General features: G+C 46.8%; 2 protein-coding genes across 2 annotated transcripts in view; both read left to right on the top strand.

Annotated features, from left to right (window-relative positions):
- Window positions 1–6,492, top strand: part of CATSPER4 (cation channel sperm associated 4) — a 38,403-nt gene extending 31,911 nt beyond the window's left edge. Inside the window, exon 15 of the mRNA XM_058195920.1 lies at window positions 6,384–6,492. Coding sequence (XP_058051903.1) covers window positions 6,384–6,492 — 109 coding nt within the window. The remainder of the gene's footprint in view (window positions 1–6,383) is intronic.
- E2F2 (E2F transcription factor 2) overlaps window positions 6,346–17,507 on the top strand; it is a 63,759-nt gene continuing 52,597 nt past the window's right edge. The window contains exon 1 of the mRNA XM_058196251.1: window positions 6,346–7,644. Coding sequence (XP_058052234.1) covers window positions 7,357–7,644 — 288 coding nt within the window. The 5' untranslated portion in view covers window positions 6,346–7,356. The remainder of the gene's footprint in view (window positions 7,645–17,507) is intronic.

Genomic DNA, 17,507 nt, shown 5'->3' with positions numbered 1-17,507 from the left:
TGAATGCAGTAATCCTTTGGATTTCTTAGCTCAGACCCGGTGCTCTTGCAAAGCCATACAGTATTTTGTTTGGTTTTGCCTTGTGGGTGGATGGAAACACACTCTATTGTGACTTACTCATAAAACTGTGCTTAAAAATGGTTAACAGGCTAGCTCAGTAGTCTCCAACCTTGGCAACTTTAAGCCTGGAGGACTCCAACTCCCAGAATTCCCCAGCCAGCTTTGCTGGCTGGGGAATTCTGGGAGTTGGAGTCCTCCAGGCTTAAAGTTGCCAAGGTTGGAGACCCCTGGTCTAGCTTGCTACAATTAAATCTGTGTGGGTACAACTGACAGCTAACAGAGATGGGGTAATAATGTAAACATACCCTGTTCTGTCTTGAGAGAAGAGAGAGAGAGAGAGAGAGAGAGAGAGAGAGAGAGAGAGAGAAACTGGTAGATAGTGTTCTGACCTAGGCTCCCTTAAAAAGCAGGAAGCAGAGTCTTTGTCCCAGCAAAACCTCTTTTATTTAAACGACTGTGAATTCCTTTCATTTCACAGTCAGCAAGGCCTGTCCAAACAGTTTTTCAAAGGACTATTCATCAACACAGACCTTCTCTTGCCTGACAAGCTGCCACGTAACTAGTTTCCAAACGCAGTACAAGGCAAAACTTGGCACAGAGTCCCTGAGAGTCACAGAACGAACGAATTGTTTCCTGCAAAAGCCCACTCCCTGTTTGCTCCTCTTTTGTTTCCTACGGAAGGGGCCAATTACTTCCAAGGTGTGGCTTTACTCCCAAGTCGACCCTGCTTTCTGAGTTGTTCTTGTCTTCTGGCAGCTCTGCGCATGCGCACACTGGGAACGGGCTCCAGCTGTTCCTCTGCCTCACTGCTGTCTAACTCCCTCTCTGCCTCCGATGCAGAGCCCTCGTCCGAGCTTTCCCCAGGACTGTCCCAAGTTCCTCCCCAACATCCTCACTGTCCGACTCTGCTGTCAGCCCCACTGGCTGCCGGTGGGCCACAACAGGCAGACAGATAGATAACCGTAGATAGATATTATAGACAGAGAGACATTAGACTGCTGCTTTTGATGCAAACAATACTGTTCTCAGTCTGTGGAAATTCTCAGTTATCCAGGTCATGGTTGTCCCAAAGGTGCTTTTTCAAGAGGCAACTGGACTTTCTTTGTTTTTCTTTGAAGACGTTTCACTTCTCATCGAAGAAGCTTCCTCAGCTCTGACTGGATGGTGAGGAATGGAAGGTTTTATACTCCTTGCAGCCAGTTGGTCATTTGCATTCTTTTAGATAGGCTTTAAGGCCAGTCAGAGCTGAAGAAACTTCTTGGATGAGAAGACAAACATCTTCAAAGGAAAACCAGGTAGTCCAATTGCCTCTTGAATAAGCACCTTTGGGACAATACTGTTCTATATACTAATCCATAAATAACCAGCAGAGGGCAGCAATGCCATTTTAGCCTGCGATGTTTCCCAGGTTATTTACAACATCAGTTTCTCAAACTTGGCAACTTTGAAGATGTGTGGACTACAACACTCAGAATTCCCAGCCTGCTCCTGCACCATCTTTAGCAACCAGCAGAGTTATCAAAATTGGCTAATTTCTGGAGGTTGGTGCCTGGGGCTAAATTGAAAAGCAATCCTTTTGCAGGGTTTTGCAAAACAACATGTACACACACACAACGGCAGCTTGTGCTAATAAAAGTCAAGATGGCAGCCATGCCTATTTTTTTTATGTGTGTCACATGTGCACTGTAGACCCCTCCAAGCTCTGCTTCTAAAAGTGGCCACACAGTTTTGCTTTCAATGGCATCCAATGCCCTTTTCCAATTATGGAACTGCTGGATGAGGTTTAACAGGGAAAATTGCTTCTTTGTTCTAGGGCAGGGGTCTGCAAACTTGGCTCCTTTAAGACTTGTGGACTTCAACTCCCAGAATTCCTCAGCCAGCTTTGAAGTCCACAAGTCTTAAAGGAGCCAAGTTTGCAGACCCCTGCTCTAGAGCAGGGGTGTCAAACTCAAGGCCCATAGGCTGGATCTGGGTCTCCAGATTTCTAGTCTGGTATCTTAACCACTAGCCCAAACTGGTTCTCCTAATGCTATTCCACATCATCCAGAGGTTTATCAGTACATCCACATCCACATAGCGGGATGCGGTGGCTCAGTGGCTAAGACGCTGAGCTTGTCAATCGAAAGGTTGGCAGTTCAACAGTTCGAATCCCTAGTGCCGCGCAACGGGGTGAGCTCCCATTACTTGTCCCAGCTTCTGCCAACCTAGCAGTTCGAAAGCATGTAAAAAATGTGAGTAGAAAAATAGAGACCACCTTTGGTGGGAAGGTAACAGTGTTCCGTGCGCCTTTGGTGTTGAGTCATGCTGGCCACATGACACGAGATGTCTTCTGACAGCGCTGACTCTTCAGCTTTGAAACGGAAATGAGCACCGCCCCCTAGAGTCAGGAACAACTAGCACATATGTGCAAGGGGAACCTTTACCTTTACCACATCCACATTTAAGGTCATGGAACGGATAGACCTAATATAGGCTGCAGGAAGGCATGCAAAAAGGGCTTTGGAGAAATTCACGGAGAAAATAATTGGGCCCAGGAGCTGTTCTGTATCATCTCTAAATTCCTGGTTCCTTTTAGCCTAGGTTTACACATTTGCACCAAGTCGTAATACAGTTTGTTTAAAGTCAGCATGGTATTTTATATGAAGCTAGACATTGTAAGTTTTCAAATTATCATTTACGGTGTAACAATTATGCAAGCCCAAATGTGGATTACTCACGATAAAGTAAAACTGTAAAAACCTAGCTGGGTCAGAGTTTAGTAGCAGAAGGAAGAAACCTTGTTGGATCTATGCTGGTCCTAAGCCAGTGGTTCTCAACTTTTATAGTGCTGCGACCCCTTTAATACAATTCCCCACGATGTGGCGACCCCAAACATAAAATTATTTTCGTTTTGAATTTATCGCGCCTGAAGCCGTATTGGCTAGCGATCTGAACTGCTTGCGATTGCCTTGAGGACGGAGGCATTAAAGCGGAGACTCCTCCCCTATTAAGTTTATCACGCCAGAAGCCAGATTAGGCTAGCGATTGGGAGTGATTGCAGCTGGCTTGAGAGGGAGACATCAGAGCAAAGATTTCTCTCTTTTTTAATTCATCGCGCCTGAAGCCGAATTCGGCTAAAGATTTGAAGAGCCTGCAGCTGGCTTCTGGAGTCAACCATTGGAGCGTGATTCTTCGACTCGCAAGTATACTTCCCATATTTCCGATGGTTTTAGGCGATCCCTGGCAAATTGTCATTCAACCCCCAATGGGGTCACGACCCACAGGTTGAGAACTGCTGTCCTAAGCAGACTCTCTTCCGATGTTTAATATGGCCATGTGGATGGGCCCATCTCAAGACTGATTTGAATGTTGTGAATATTCTTGGCAGCTATTCCATGCAACTGAAAGATTTTTTTAAAAAAATTATGGTTTTATCCCGATGTTAACAGCCCAGTCACATATATGCGGTGGGCGGCTGTAAATTTAAATACATTTCAATCTCACACGTCAGTCCTCTTCCCATTGCAAAGAGGCTCCTCTTTTCAAGCGCTTGCAGTGATAAAAGTGGATTTTGGTGGCATGTTTGTTGAGACAAAACTATTCAGACAGTACACTTAATAGTGAAAGTAGTGGCATTGGTTCCCATCCAAGAAGCTTCTTCAGTTCAGCTTTTTCTGACAACTGAAGAAGCTTCTTGGATGAGAACCGAAATGTTTTCTAAAAAAACAAACAAACAAAAACCCAAGAAAGTCCAGTTGCCTTTGGAAAAAAGCACCTTTGGAAGATCCATGACCTGGATGATTGAGAATCGCCATACACATTTGGTATTACAATGTACTTTTTAACGTTGATACATCCTTTTTGGGGATGCGGTGGTTTAGTGGGTAAGACGCTGAGCTTGTCGATCGAAAGGTCGGCAGTTCAGTGGTTCGAATCCTTAGTGCCGCATAATGAGGTGAGCTCCCATTACTTGTCTCAGCTTCTGGCAATCTAGCAGTTCAAAAGCCCATAAAAAATGCAAGTAGAAAAATAGGGGCCGCCTTTGGTGGGAAGGTAACAGCGTTCTGTGCGCCTTTGGCGTTGAGTCATGTTGGCCACATGACCACAGAGACGTCTTCAGACAGTGCTGGCTCTTCGGCTTTGAAATAGAGATGAGCACCGCCCCCTAGAGTCGGGAACGACTAGCACGTATGTGCGAGGGAAACTTTTACCTTTACATCCTTTTTGCCTTAACTCTGTGTAGTCCCTGTGAGTTGAAAATGATACGTTATCCATCCACCAGTTCTAACTTACCCTGTTCTCTAAATTGGTTAATAAAGTAACCAGGATGAATGTGTTGTGTGAACACAGCCAAATGTACAGCTTAAGGAACTGTCCCCTCGGTCTCCATTGAATACATGCTACGAAAAGGATACAGCAAATAATAGCAATTATAGGGGGCCAGCAATTTATCAGCATGACTTTAGGCTGAAACTCACCGTACCCCGAAATGGAAAACCAAAGAGCAAATAAGTGCATTCACACGAGGTCAAGTTATTTCTAACCTACATTTAGTTAGTTCCAAAGGTGCTTTTTCAGGAGGCAACTCTTGTTTTTTTCTTTTGAAGACGTTTTGCTTCTCATCCAAGAAGCTTCTTCACCTCTGACTGGATGATGAGGAATGGAAGGATTTATACTCCTTGAAGGCAGCTGGTCATTTGCATTCTTTTAGAGGGTCTTTGAAGTACTTGGAGGTTTATCTCAGTCCTCAGGGTCACCTAAGTAGCGCTAATGGTTTCTGTAGTTTGCAGTCCCTCTGGAAATCCGTTCATAATCCTCCCACACCATTCAAAATGTGTTCATCCCAAACTGCACAGCTAAAAGTCTGTGTAGAGATTCTCAGTCATCCAGGTCATGGTTGTCCCAAAGGTGCTTTTTTTCAGGAGGCAACTGGACCAGTCAAGAGCTGAAGAAGCTTCTTGGATGAGAAGCGAAATGTCTTCAGAAGAAAAAAACAGAAGTCCAGTTGCCTTTTGAAAAAAAGCACTACTGTAAAATCTCCATTCCTACCCCCCTCCAGGGGAAGGCTACTGTAAAATCTCCATTCCTACCCCCCTCCAGGGGAAAGATACTGTAAAATCTCCATTCCCACCCCCCACAAGGGGAAGGCTACTGTAAAATCTCCATTCCCACCCTGTCCAGGGGAAGGCTATTGTAAAATCTCCATTCCCTCCCCACTCCAGGGGAAATATACTGTAAAATCTTCATTCCCACCCCACTCCAGGGGAAGGATACTGCAAAATTCCCATTCCCGCCCCACTCCAGAGGAAGGCTACTGTAAAATCCCCATTTTCCCCCCCACTCCAGGGGAAGGCTACTGTAAAACCCCCATTCCCACCCCACTCCAGGGGAAATATACTGTAAAATCTTCATTCCCACCCCGCTCCAGGGGAAGGATACTGCAAAATCCCCATTCCCTCCCAATCAACTAGGACTCGGGAGGCAGAGAACAGATGTGGGGCAGGGCCAGTCAGAATTTTTCTTACCGGTTCTCCCAACTACTCAAAATTTCCACTACCGGTTCTCCAGAACCGGTCAGAACCTGCTGAAACCCACCTCTGAAGAAAATAAAAAGCACCTATGGAACATCCATTAGACCTTGAATGACCGAGAATCTCTACAGACTGTTTACATTAAGTCAAGATTTCTGCCTTTTAGCGAGAGCCGCGTGAATGCATGGAAGGACTGCCTGCCCCACGCCGCCTCTCCTTCTTTGTTCCAAGACCACAAGGTTGACCACAGGCTCAGCTAGCCCCGTTTCGCAAGAAAGGACGAAGCCAGCAAGACCTGGACAACCCGCAGCCGGAACCGCCCGCTGCCAACCCCAACGCCATCTCCGGCCCCGGGTTACCGCCCGAAGGACCTGCCCAAGCCAGGCTCTCCTCGGCTTCCCCCCCCACCCTCCACCGGGTTGTTGCTTTAAGCCACGGAGCCGAAAGGCGTGCGAGGAAGGCCAACCCAGGGTCAGTATTTGCCTGGCTCCGCCCACGCCCCCCCGAGGGGCGGGGGGCAAGGAAGGCGGAGACCCATTGGCGCCTCGTGGAGCGCCGGGGCCACGCCGCTCTTCCCCTTTAAGAGCCGAACCTCCGGTCTTACTCCTCGCGGTACAAAATGTATCAAATCCGGTGGGCGGGGTCGCGCGGGCGTTGCGCCGGCCAATGGGAGCGCGGCCTTTTCCGCGGGAGATCCGAATTTCGCGGCACGTAGTTTGGCGCTTAAAAAAAAAAAAAAAAAAGAGCGAGTGAAGGAGGAACGGAAAGAGAAAGGGCTGGGCAGCCATCGGGTCCTTTCTTGTCCCAATCCAGATCCATCCTTGGCCCCGGCAGCTTTGGCCACGGCCGGGAAAGTCGCAGCAGCCCAGCCGGGAATCCTCTGGAGCACTGCAAGTCGGAAGAAGCCCATGCAAGGCGCTAGCGGGGCCCCCGTCGGATTCAGGGCCCGGGCCGGTGCTCGATCCCTGCCCGGTTGGTGGTGGGGCTTCCAAATGCCTCGCAGCCCTGCCAGCTTATAGACCGTAGGAGCGGAGATCGGAGGGCAGGAAATCCTTCCCTTTCGCCCACCCACCCCGCAACCCCGGGCATTTTGCAAAAAAACCCCCAAAAAACCAAAATCCTCCCCGGAGTTTTTTTTCTTTTTCAATCCGACGCTGCGTTTCCTCTGGCTCTCCCCTCCCTTCACCCCACCCCGCCACAAAAGCTTTATTTTTTAATTATTATTATTATTCTTCATTTTTGTGTGTGTGGGCAAAAGAGGCGCGGGTGGCGGGCATGAGCCTGGCCGAGCCTGCAACTTTGCAGCCCAACAACTCCCGGGAAAGTCCCCTCTGGAAAAAGCCGGCGCGAATCTCGGGGTGCTTCGGATTTGGGGGGGCCCGCGCACAACGCGCCCGCTTAGAGAAGGCGGCGGAGGAGGGCAGAGGAAAGAACCAGTGACTCCCCCACATCCCTCCCCGATGGCTGACTGGTCCAAAGAAAACAAGAAACCCGCGTGGATGAAGAGACCCCGGACTGTGTGAACGAATCTTCCCACGCTGCGCTTGCAAACCTTCGCTTTGGACTCCCCCCCTTCTCTCTCTCTTTTTTTGTTCCTTCCGCTCCCCTCTTTCCAAAGGACCCTAGGGGCCCGATCCTGGGTGGGTTTCCCCCCCACCCCACCGATGGCAGTTTTAAATGGCTAGGAGGACTTTCTCCATTGTACCTTCTTCCCAGGTCGGTCCCGACACGCGTGGCGGGAGTTGTAAGGGCTTCCTGGTGCCGCCTGGCCTCGCGGAGGAAGGCCATGCTGAGGATCCCCAAAGCTGGGCCTTCCGCCCCCGGCCGAGGGGCGCCTTCCCTCGTCCCCCCCCAGTCACAAAAGAAAAGCGTGGTCGTCGGCGGCCCCGCGGAGCTGGTGGCGGCGGCCGATCTCGCCGGCCCTCCGGTGCGGGCTCTCCCCGCAGCCTATTTCGCTCAGGTGTACCCCCAAACGGCGGTGGTCGCTCCGTTGCCTCGAGGCGGTTGCCTTTATGCCACCCCCCATGGACCTGAGATCAAAGCCATGCGATCCGCCTCCACGGGAAAACTGCCGGTAATTTCTCTTCTTTTTTTCTCTCTCCCCCACCCCCGTTTGATAACTCATTAATTCTTGTGTCTTGGGAGGGGGATTTGAGTTGGGGGGGGAGTCCGTGGGAAACTCTTTGTTATGCCTACCTGGCCAGATCCACAAACGTGGGCCTGGGGCTCACCCAAGGTGTACTATAAGCCCTGATGTAGTTTAGTTGATTTGGGGGTGATCACCTGGGGTCACCCCATCCAAGCTTGGCATGCTCCCAAACCACCAGTTAAAAGTCACTTGCTCGGCATGATGCTTCAAACCCCATCGGCCCTAAGGTTGACCTCCAGTCTACTGAGCTGGCTTGTTTCATGGCACAAAGCTTGGCTGGAAACCAGCTATGAAAGTTGTTAAAAAAAGAACACAGAAAGACAGACCTCTCCTTTGGGGTTCGGTTTTTGGGGGGGGGGGCGGAGAGAAACTCAGCATGGCTTAAGATGTTGGGTGAAGACCGCTCTTGTGGTAAGGCAAGTTCAGTGCCTTACCGAAATAGTTGCACAGTCTGGACCACCAAATTTGAGTTTGGAGAGGGGGGGGGCATTCACTTGTCCTTTCTGGGTTGATGCTGATGGGGTGGGGGGGGAGAGGAGAAGAGAGAGATGGGGAAGCGTCCGGTAAAAATACTCAAAAAGATGTGATTCTCAAGGCTGTCTTAACTTCCCCTGGTCTTTGCTTCTCCTTTTTGTTGTACAAATTATATATATATATATATATATGTATGTATGTATATGTATATATATATATCTATGTATGTATGTATGTATGTATGTATGTATGTATGTATGTATATGTATGCATATGTATATATACTTCCTTCCCTGATCTCTCTATTACATATGGAAAGACCAGGGAAGGAAGCTTCTTTCTAAATACAAAGGAGAAGAAGAATATTAAGCCCACAGTGGCATCCATCACACCTGGAGGAGAACATATGAAGAAATGGATCCAAACTTTACCTGTGGACTCACCCATCCTACAAAGTTTTTTTAAAAAAACCTTCTTGGATTGTCCATGAGTTGAAAGTCACACCTAGGCCTTTAGCAGAGGTCGATGCTGCTTCTTGAAATGGCATTATGGGATGGCGAGGGTGGCTCCAGGATGCAGGAATCTTGAGCTTGGTTTAAGGAAAGGAAAATGAAAGACAAAGGACAGGGGGGCTCAGATTCTCTAGTTTTCCAAATATTTCTCCCCAGTTTATTCAGAATCGTTTGTTGTTAGTTACGAAGTCTTGTCTGACCCATTGCAACCCGATGGACAACGTTCCTCCAGGCCTTCCTTTCCTCTACCATCCTCTGGAGCAGGGGTCTCCAACCTTGGTCCCTTTAAGGCTTGTGGATTTCAACTCCCAGAGTCCCTCAGCCAGCAAAGCTGGCTGAGGAACTCTGGGAGTTGAAGTCCACAAGCCTTAAAGGGACCAAGGTTGGAGACCCCTGCTCTGGAATCTATTTAAGCTCACGCTGACTGCTTCAGTGACTCCATCCAGCCACCTCGTTCTCTGTCGTCCCCTTCTTCTTTTGCCCTCAATCTTCCCCAGCATTAGGCTCTTCTCCAGTGAGTCCTTCCTTCTTCTTAGGTGGCCAAAGTATTTGAGTTTCATCTTCAGGATCTGGCCTTCTAAAGAGCAGTCAGGGTTGATCTCTAGGACTGACCGGTTGGGTCGCCTTGCAGTCCAAGGGACTTGCAGGAGTCTTCTCCAGCACCAGAGTTCAAAGGCCTCAATTCTTTGGCGCTCAGCCTTTCTTATGGTCCAACTTTCACAGCCATACATTCCAACTGGGAAAACCATAGCCTTGACTATACGCAATTCAAAATTGAGGAGGTTGCTAATACCCTAAAATAACTGGGCAAATAGCAGGGACTGCCTGCTTTCAAACTAAACAGCCTGGATTTGCCAAGTGATAAAGGACAGGTTGCCCTGACATTTTTACTGTGTTTTGGAATGAAGCTGCACTGGGACATAAGAACATCAACATGGAATGCAGTTCACCTAGTGCTGCTAAAGCTATTAGTATTAAGCTGACCAGAACAGATGATGGAGGAGGCCAAGATCTTGGTGAACTACCTTCTGCTTTTCAGGTTCTAAGAAAGCTTACATGTAACTTATAATGACAGTTGCTTTCTAATGAATTTCCAACTTATTTTCAAGGACGTAGTACTGCTGACTGGAGGTTTAGAGTCATAAGATCTCTGGATGCATAATCCTAGAAAATGGATGGCGAAACTTATTTAAAGTAGGGATAAAATACGATGATCCTTTGTATTTCAGCTTCCATCGTATTTGACTATTGTCCATGTTGTAGAGGTTTTGAGTCCAGTCAGAGCTGGCAGGATAGCCAATCTCTCACAGTTCTTTTGAGAGTAAATACTCTTTACCTGTTGTGGTCCGTCAGCAGCCTGCGGAACTGGCAACGGAGTCGGACAGTGATGAGACTGAGGTGGGGCCAGGGCCATCGGGGAGTGATGTGCGGACTCCAGAGCCTCCAGAGATTGATAGTAGTGAGGCAGAGGAACAGGAGGAGCCTGTTCCTAATGCATGCATGAGAAGAGCTGCCAAAAGGCAAGAGCAGCTCAAGCAAAGAGGATGACTCGGGAGTAGGGCCAAGAGATGATTGGCCCCACCCATAAGGCTTAAAACAGACCAGCAACGGCGTTTCAGCTTTGCTGGAAAACAACATTGTAGCTGCGTCTTCTGCTTCGTCTTCTGCTTCGTATACGCCTTTGTTTTTGTGGCTTCTGGATGTTTGCCAGGAAGGGCCTTTGGCAGTTTGCCTAATTGGACTAAGGTTTGTGAGATAACTGAGGAATTTGTGTTGGGAGGCATTTGTTTTACTTTGAGTTGATCGACGCTGGGAATGAAGTAATTCCCAGCTGTTCGAATAAAGTTTGTTTTTCCACGGACTAAGTTTATTACTACCTACTTGGGCCTGGGTCACAACACTACCTTAGAACAGGGGTGTTCAAACTTGGCAACTTTTAAGACTTGTGGACTTCAACTCCCAGAATTCTGGCTGAGGGATTCTGGGAGTTGAAGTCCACAAGTCTTAAAGTGGCCAAGTTTGGACACCCCTGCCTTAAAAGAATGTAATGTGTGGGTTTCTACCTAAGTGGTTGATCTGAAGGATACCAAGGGACGTGACTTGGGAGAAAACCAATACAAAGCAGTGACTCCTAGAGCAGCGATGGCAAACCTTTTAGGCAAAGAGTGCCCAAACCGGAAGGTCTGCACCCACCTGTGCGCATGCGGGCACCCCAGAACACCGGAAACCCAACGACCAGTTGGCTGGCTTGCCTTGGAAACCTGACAACCAGCTGGCTGAGCTGGGTTGATGGCGTGCGTGCCCAGAGAGGGCTCTATGTGCCACCTGTGGCACACATGCCACCGGTTTGCCATCACGATCCTAGAGGAAGCAATTTAATCCATTCTAGACTTACATATCGTATCAAGCAACTATGCTGTTACCTTGATTTTGACTTCAGATGTACAAACATAGCCTACTGTGATTTATTCACTTTATTTTTCAACATTTGAAGGACACCTAGACTCGTGATTCGCGCTACTTGGCTTGGCATAGTGAAACCTTGTGAGTTCGCTTTGCTAAGCAAAAACCGTGGTTTGCAAACCATTGCGACTGAGTTTACAGAACTCAAGTTATGTAGTGGTGCCGTGATACTCAGTGGCTCTGAAACTCATCAAATTTGGTACTCAATGCATTTTGATGTGACAAGTTTGTCCCAGTACTCGTTGTAACAGGTAACTAACAGTTGGAAGGGACCTTGGAGGTCATCTAGTCCAACCCCCCCTGCTCACGCAGAAGACCTTGGGATTCGAACCTCCGAACTGCTGACCTTTCTGATCGACAAGCTCAGCATCTTAGCCACTGAGCCATCTAGTCAATCTTTGTTGTTGTTGTTTTGGTATTTGATGCACAAGCTAGAAATCGCGATTGGCTGCCTTGTGACTCAACTACATTATTCCATATGAGAAAATTTTGAATACTCCTTTCTGGTACTCATGGTACCTCCTGGAACAAATTAACGAGTACCAAGGTACTACTGTACATCCAAGACTGAACCATGCTAAACCAAATGCAGTTAAGTCCCATATCTTTAAGATGTTGTGTGAACCAGGCAGAGCTATGGTGTTGGCTGCCTGAACAGAGGCCAGGTTTTTCTGAATGGGGACTTCAGCCTTGATGGAGCATTTCCATTATTAGCTATCGGTGTGGCATCATTAGTATAGCACAGGTTATCCATACTTCTTCCTCCAGTTTTAAAAGCACCCTTCTCTTCTTCCAACCGTGCCTCCTTCAGTATATACCCGTGATGGTGAACCTATGGCGCGCAGCACCTTCTTTGTGGGCACGTGAGCTGTCACCCTAGTTCAGCTCCACTGTGCAAGTGTGTGCGCCTCCCACTGGCCAGGTGGTCTTTGGGTCTCTGCCGCGCATGTGCGGGGGGCGTGTGTGTGTGTGTGGAGGCCCTCATGCATGATTGGGGGGCACATGCAGGGGCTGCGCATGCATTATTATTATTATTATTATTATTATTATTATTATTATTATTATTATTATTATTATTATTATTATTTATTCAATTTCTATACCGCCCTTCTCCCGAAGGACTCAGGGCGGTGTACAGCCAAGGTAAAACAAACAGTACAATATACAAATTAAAAGACAAATTAAAAAACTTATTACATAATTGGCCTAAAAACTTTGAAGCATATAAAACTAAAAACCCATTAAGAAATTAATAATAAAAATTATAAAAATTTAAAACCAATAAAATTTAAGCCAGCCCTGCGCGAATAAATAAATGTGTTTTCAATTCGCGACGGAAGGTCCGAAGGTCAGGTATTTGGCGTAAACCCGGGGGAAGTTCGTTCCAGAGGGTAGGAGCCCCCACAGAGAAGGATCTTCCCCTGGGGGCCGCCAGCCGACATTGTTTGGCGGATGGCACCCTGAGAAGTCCCTCTGTGTGAGCGTACAGGTCGGTGGGAGGCATAAGGTAACAGCAGGCGGTCCCGTAAGTACCCAGACTCTAAGCCATGGAGCGCTTTAAAGGTAGTAACCAAAACCTTAAAGTGCACCCGAAAGACCACAGGTAGCCAGTGCAGTCTGCGCAGGAGTGGTGTTACACGGGAGCTACGTGAAGCTCCCTCTATCACCCACGCAGCTGCATTCTGGACTAACTGAAGCCTCTGGGTGCACCTCAAGGGGAGCCCCATGTAGAGAGCATTACAATAATCCAAGCATGGGGGGGCATGCACGGGGCGCACATGCACATTGCATTTTGGGGGTTCGGGGCGTGCATGCAGATGCATATTTGAGTGTGTGTATGCGCGCTTTGGGCACTCGGTCTGGAAAAAATTAGCCATCACTAGTATATACTGTGCATGTAGGTTGAACAAATAAGAGAAGTCCATACAACTTTGTAGCATCCTTGCCAATCTGGGACCAGTCTGCTTCACCATGTTTTGTCTGGATTATAACTTCCTGTCCTGTGTAGAGGTTTTGCACAAGGACGATGACATGTTCTGGCATGTCCATTTTCTAAGGAAATTGCACAACTTAACGTGGTCACCAAATCAAAAGTTTTCTACGGGCAGTGAAGCATCCGTTCACTTTTGGGTATCCTTTGGCATCTCAGCATGTATCAGCAATGTGTCTTCTTCCTGGGCCTTTTCCAAAAGCAGTTTAAGCATCTAGTACAGGGGTGTCAAACTCAAGGCCCGTGGGCCGGATCTGGCCCGTGGGGTGCTAAGATCTGGCCTGCAGAGTTGGCCTGGGCTATCAAAACAAAACAAGAAATGTTTCCCCTTTTGCATTTGAGCATTGCAAGAAGGGAAAGAGGAAAGGGAAAGAAAAAGAAGGAAAATTGGGAAGAGAGCAAGGAAGAAAAGGTAAAGAGGGGAAGGAGGAAAGGGGAATGAAGAATAGAATAGATATTTTAATGGCCAAGTGTGATTGGACACACAAGGAATTTGTCTTGGTGCACATGCTGTCAATGTACATAAAAGAAAAGATACCTTCATCAAGCATTCTAAGGTACAAAGGTACAAAGTGGGAAGGAAAAAGAAGAGAAGGAAGGAAGGAGATTATAATGAGAGTGAGGGAGGGTCTCAGGGAAGTCCTGCCATATCACTTGGCCACCACAGGTGCCCCCGATGAGCTGGCCATGGCCACGCCCACTCCATGCCCTCTGAGGTCAAACACAACCCTGATGTGGCCCTCAATGAAATCAAGTTTGACATTCCTGATCTAGTCTTCCTGTTTTTAAATACAGCTCCAAACGAACAACCAATCACATGACCATTTATAAGCTAAGGAGAGTAGGATAAGAATGAATGAATGAATATTTTAATTTGTATACCGCCCTTCTCCCGAAGGACTCAGGGCGGTGAAAACCCTGCTGATGATATTACTTCGTCGGGCAATGAAACGTTCAGAAACTAAATTGAAACAAGCTTGGAGAGCAAACCACTGCCAAAATTGAAAACCCTGAGCTCCAAGTATTTTCTATTATTTCATATTAACTTCCTTTCCAAATAGGGTTCTAATTAGCATTGGGTTACCCTAAGCATTATTTAACTCAAATACTTCGGCCACCTAATGAGAAGGAAGGACTCACTGGAGAAGGGCCTAATGCTGGGAAAGATTGAGGGCAAAAGAAGAAGGGGACGGCAGAGAATGAGGTGGCTGGATGGAGTCCCTGAAGCAATCGGTGTGAGCTTAAATGGATTCCAGAGGATGGTAGAGGACGGGAAGGCCTGGAGGAACATTGTCCATGGGGTTGTGATGGGTCGGGCACGACTTTGCAACTAACAACAAGCATAATTTTACTAGTGTTGTGGTCGGCCAGCAGCCTGCGGAGCTGGCAACGGAGTCAGACAGCGATGAGGCTGAGGAAGAGCATGGACCAGTCCTGGAGGCTGGGGAAGGCCCGGATGAGGGCTCTGCATCAGAGATGGGGCCAGGGCCATTGGGGAGTGATGTGCGGATTCTAGAGCCTCCAGAGGCTGAAAGTAGTGAGGCAGAGGAACAGGAGGAGCCTGTTCTTAATGCACCCATGAGAAGAGCTGCCAGAAGGCAAGAGCAGCTCAAGCAAAAAGGACGACTCGGGAGTAGGGCCAAGAGATGATTGGCCCCTCCCATAAGGCTTAAAACAGACCAGCACCAGCGTTTGAGCTTTGCCGGGAAACAACGTTGATAGTTTTGTCTTGTTGCATTTATTTCGTATCGGTGTCTTCTGAACTTTTGCCAAGAAAGGCCTTTGGCAGTTTGCCTAATTGGACCAAGGTTGGCGATAGGACTGAGGAATTTGTGTTGGGAGGAATTTGCTTTAATTTAGTTGGACTACGCTGAGAATGAGTTAATTCTCAGCTGTTTTAATAAAGTTTGTTTGTTTTTACACTGACTGAGTTTCCTACTACCTTCTTGGGCCTGGGTCACAACAACTAGCATGTGGCATGAAGGATATTGTGTGATCGTTTTCTTTTGGTACTGCTATGTTGACAAATGTCTTACAACCTGTTAAGTCCTGTCATTCTTCAGATTTGCCAGTATAACTTGGTTCGAGCCATTTAAGAATCCCTTTGGTTGCTGTATTTCCATAGATTTGCCATCAGTTCCTCTAGTCTTTCAGTCTGGTGATCACTAGAGTGGGGGTCACCAACCTTGGCAACTTTGAACCTGGCGGACTTCAACTCCCAGAATTCCCCAGCCAGCTTTGGTGGGAGTTAATTCTGGGAGTTAAAGTCTGCCAGGCTTAAAGTTGCCAAGGTTGGAGACCCCTGCACTAGAGTGTTACTCTAACTTCATCTTCCAACCATAGAGGTTGTTAGAAGGTAGGCGAATATTTTCTAAAGTATCTTGGAAGTTCGCATATCTACTTTGTGGAATTCCCATATGCTCTTTCCATTTTCATTTGATTTTTTTAAAAAATAAATTCCGTCCGCTGGCGTCCTTTAGCAAACCAGGTTGGAACCACTTTTTGGATAGAAAAAAAAGGTTGGGGTTTTTTTTGTTTTTTTTTTTTTTGAAGACTTTTCTTGTTTTTCTGTTGCTGTTTCTATCTTTAGTGTCTGTACATTAATGTGCAGACATTGTTGTAATATTGTTTCTTGTCTCCTAACAGCTTTCTACAATTCTTTGTTAAAATCCTTCATAAGAACTTTGCTTACATAACTTAGTTTTCTTTTTTCCCCCCCTTGTTGTTCTGCATCTGCTTCTATCTTCTCTGCCTGTACAGATATTGTTGTCGGGCTGTTTCTTGTCTTCTAACAGCTTTCTGAAATCATCAAAGAATTATCATATTATCTTCCTAAGAACTTTGCTTTGTTTTCCCTTGACTTGAAAATGTCCTGTTCTGACATCCAGTTGGTTTTCTTCACTTTCCTGGTCTTTGGAAGTCTCTTTTCACATTTGTCCTTAATAACTTCTTTGATTTCATTCCACGGGTCCTTTGGTTCCTTATCAATGAAGTTTAGGATTTCAAAGTGATCCCTCACATTCTTTAAAGTGGCTCAAGATCTTATGGTGGAAACTGCTGTTTTGTTACCACTTGAGCTTGGAACTTGCACAAGAGTGGTTTGTGATCTGATCCATCTGTTCCCTCCCACAGCTATAACCGAGTTCTTCTATTTCCTGAGACCAATAATATACTTTATTTCTGTGCGCTCTGTTTATGTCCATGTAAATAAGTGTCATTTTGATGGCTCAAAGTCTAGCAGCAAATATATTATTGGAGGAACCAAAACTAATAAGTTGTTCTGTTTCATTTCTGTTTCCCAGAATATAATCCCAACTAGGCTTTCCTCTTTATGATTCCAGCTTTGGCATTCCAGTTTCCCAACCACAAACAATGCATGTTCTGTTGATTTGAACTTGACCATAAAACTTTCTCTTGAACTTAACATAACTTTCTCTCCTGCATCAGGTTTAGAACATTATGCTGGAGAAATGTCCCAAGATAATGAAAGGATTGCCTGTAAAGTTTAATTGATATTTGATTATTGACTGTATGATATCCAAGGAGCATGTTTGCTGTGCCCTTCCTGACTATGAAACAATGTGGTTCCTTCTTGGTTTTCCATATCTCAGGCATGATCTTCTGATTGAATCCGACGTCAGTCCATTTCAATTCACTGATGCCTAAGATGTTAAATGGGCAGCCAGTTCATTTTGTATTTTGCTGTGTTGGGTTATTCCATGTGGGTGACTTACACTGTTTAATGAAAAGGACTAGGGTGACATGATAGCAGTGTTCCAATATCTCAGGGGTTGCCACAAAGAAGACGGAGTCAGCCTATACTCCAAAGCCCCTGAAGGAAGGGCAAGAAACAATGGATGGAAACTAATCAAGGAGCGAAACAGCCTAGAACTAAGGAGAAATTCCATGACAGTTAATCAGTGGAACAACTTGCCTCCAGAAGTTGTGAATGCTCCAACACTGGAACTTTTTAAGAAGAGATTGGACAACCATTTGTTTGAAAAGATATAGGGTTTCCTGCATGAGCAGGGGGTTGGACTAGAAGACCTTCAAAGTCCCTTCTAACTCTGTTATTCTGTTCTGTTCTACACTCCCATGTCCCCACTGCATAGGTTGTCCCCGACGTGCGACAGTTTATTTAGTGACCCTTCGAAGTTACAGCAGCACTGAACAAAAGCGACTTAACGACCATTTGTTGCACTTAATGACCATTGTGGCATCCCCGGGGTCACATGATCAAAACTCAGACACTTGGGAACTGACCCACATTTATGACCACTGCAGTGTCCAGGGGGGGGTCACGTGATTCCCCTTTGGCGACCTTTTGTCTTGTTTTATCCGTGTGGTTT

Source organism: Ahaetulla prasina, chromosome 10 (assembly GCF_028640845.1).
Source record: "Ahaetulla prasina isolate Xishuangbanna chromosome 10, ASM2864084v1, whole genome shotgun sequence".
In the NCBI taxonomy this organism is placed as follows: Eukaryota; Metazoa; Chordata; class Lepidosauria; order Squamata; family Colubridae; genus Ahaetulla; species Ahaetulla prasina.
The sequence above is the reverse complement of the archived record's forward strand: the minus strand, read 5'-3'. Positions and strand labels throughout refer to the sequence as shown.